This window comes from Sitodiplosis mosellana, unplaced genomic scaffold (assembly GCF_009176505.1).
Source record: "Sitodiplosis mosellana isolate CC-2019 unplaced genomic scaffold, AAFC_SMos_1.0 Smas_scaffold_4083, whole genome shotgun sequence".
Classification (NCBI taxonomy): Eukaryota; Metazoa; Arthropoda; class Insecta; order Diptera; family Cecidomyiidae; genus Sitodiplosis; species Sitodiplosis mosellana.
In genome coordinates, this window is record NW_022599325.1 from 15,509 (window position 1) to 17,215 (window position 1,707).

The following is a 1,707-nucleotide window of genomic DNA, read 5'->3' on the forward strand; positions in this document are numbered from 1 at the left end:
AACATTGGTTGTCAGAGTGTCAGGAAATTCTTACATTGAGTTGTTCTAACTGTGTTGATTTTATAAAAATCTGGTTTTTACGATTTCTTCAACTTTGGACCCTTATATCTTCCAAACGGCATCTGAAACATTTTTGAAATCTTACGTCCCGTCTTACACTAGGTAGAATGGATTTTTAAAACTCGAGCAATTCTGAACACTGTATTGCAAATTTGGAACCTGGCAAAAGAATTTATCGCCATCTAGGATATTCAGTTTGCTCACATCTGTTCACTATTTAGTGATGATTAGGAACGAGTGGGATAAAGTCCGTACACGCAAATCGTCAGAATTTAAACAAACGCAGGAGAGAATACTTCAATTGAACTCAAATCACAATAATATAATACAATTGAATTATATGCTGTAGAAATGACAATATCTTCTAACAACGGGAAAAATGTTGTACGAGTTTGCTCCTGATCATGATTTGATTTTTCTGATTGAATTTTATTGGGAACTATGAATATTTGTATTTTCAAGAGTTTTTACCCACCAGTTGGTCTTCAGCTACTATCAGCGTTAATTGATCTACCTATTAGATTTTCAATGCTAAAATATTTCGCATTCCGAATGTTTGTCGCTTTTTCAGCTAAATCAAAATTTCTTTCGGCTCCTTGTGAGGTATGGTTATAGTAATTCCAATTTTGTAAATTTGGTTTATCAATATCATCAAAATTATCTGTCAATACGTCACCTGTTTGTGATTGTATTTTTTGTAACAATTCATCAGATTTACTACTATTAGAAATTTTAGGCGACGGATTTCTTTCTCTTAATTGATTTTGAAATGACTGGATATCGCTGGTAGATTTCAAGTTTAAAGTTATTGTATTTTCAATCCCCTCAGTGTCTGACAAATGGGTGTTATCATCTTCTACATTGATTTTCTCAGACGGTGTAGCAGGGTGATATTGTTCATTCTGTGTTGCTGATTCACTACTAAACATTTCTGACGTTATTCGTGATAAATTTTCACTCGATGTTCTGAAAATTGATTTTCGATTGAAATTCAAGAACAGGTCATTTTTATGATTAACCGTATCTATTGTATGGAAATCAATCTCGTTTATATTGCGCGGATTATTTCGTAGAACATTGATATTATGTCTCAACAAATCAATATTGGCCGGATTCATATAAAATGCATTTTTCATGGATGTGTCTCCAGCGGCGTTAGTACCACGTATGTATGATGTTGAATGATTTTCTTTGATAATTGTTGAATCATTTGCAGCCGCAGCCATTAAGTCCAAATTTTCTTGTAGACCGTTCGACAGAAAGCTCCCGACGCTATTTTCAATGTTGAATTGAATAGGGAATATTGGAACTGGTTTTCTGACCCAGAACGGATTAAATGGTCCAAATACTGAAGCTGGAAATGGCAATGTGTGATCAATTGTTGTACGTTTATAACGTTTTCTGCGACGTAAGAAGCTACCATTATCGAACATGTCTTCAGCTAATGGATCTAGGGTCCAGAAATTCCCTTTGCCAGGGTTCCCCGGTTCTCGTGGAACTTTAATAAAACAATCATTTAAACTTAAGTTATGCCTGATTGAATTTTGCCATGCTGGGAACTTCTCTTTGTAGTATGGGAACCTATAAATCAAAATGAGAAATTATTATTATTATTATTATTATTATTATTATTATTATTATTATTAT

At 33.6% G+C, this 1,707-nt stretch overlaps 1 protein-coding gene across 1 annotated transcript; it reads right to left on the reverse strand.

Annotated features, from left to right (window-relative positions):
* Positions 1-545: 545 nt before the first annotated feature.
* On the reverse strand, positions 546-1,641 carry LOC129572077 (uncharacterized; the record flags this gene model as incomplete). The annotated part of the gene is made up of 2 exons (XM_055451984.1): positions 546-1,414; positions 1,481-1,641. Coding segments are annotated over 2 exons (1,030 nt in total), but the record flags the coding sequence as incomplete, so codon positions are not given.
* Between the last annotated feature and the right edge of the window lie 66 nt (positions 1,642-1,707).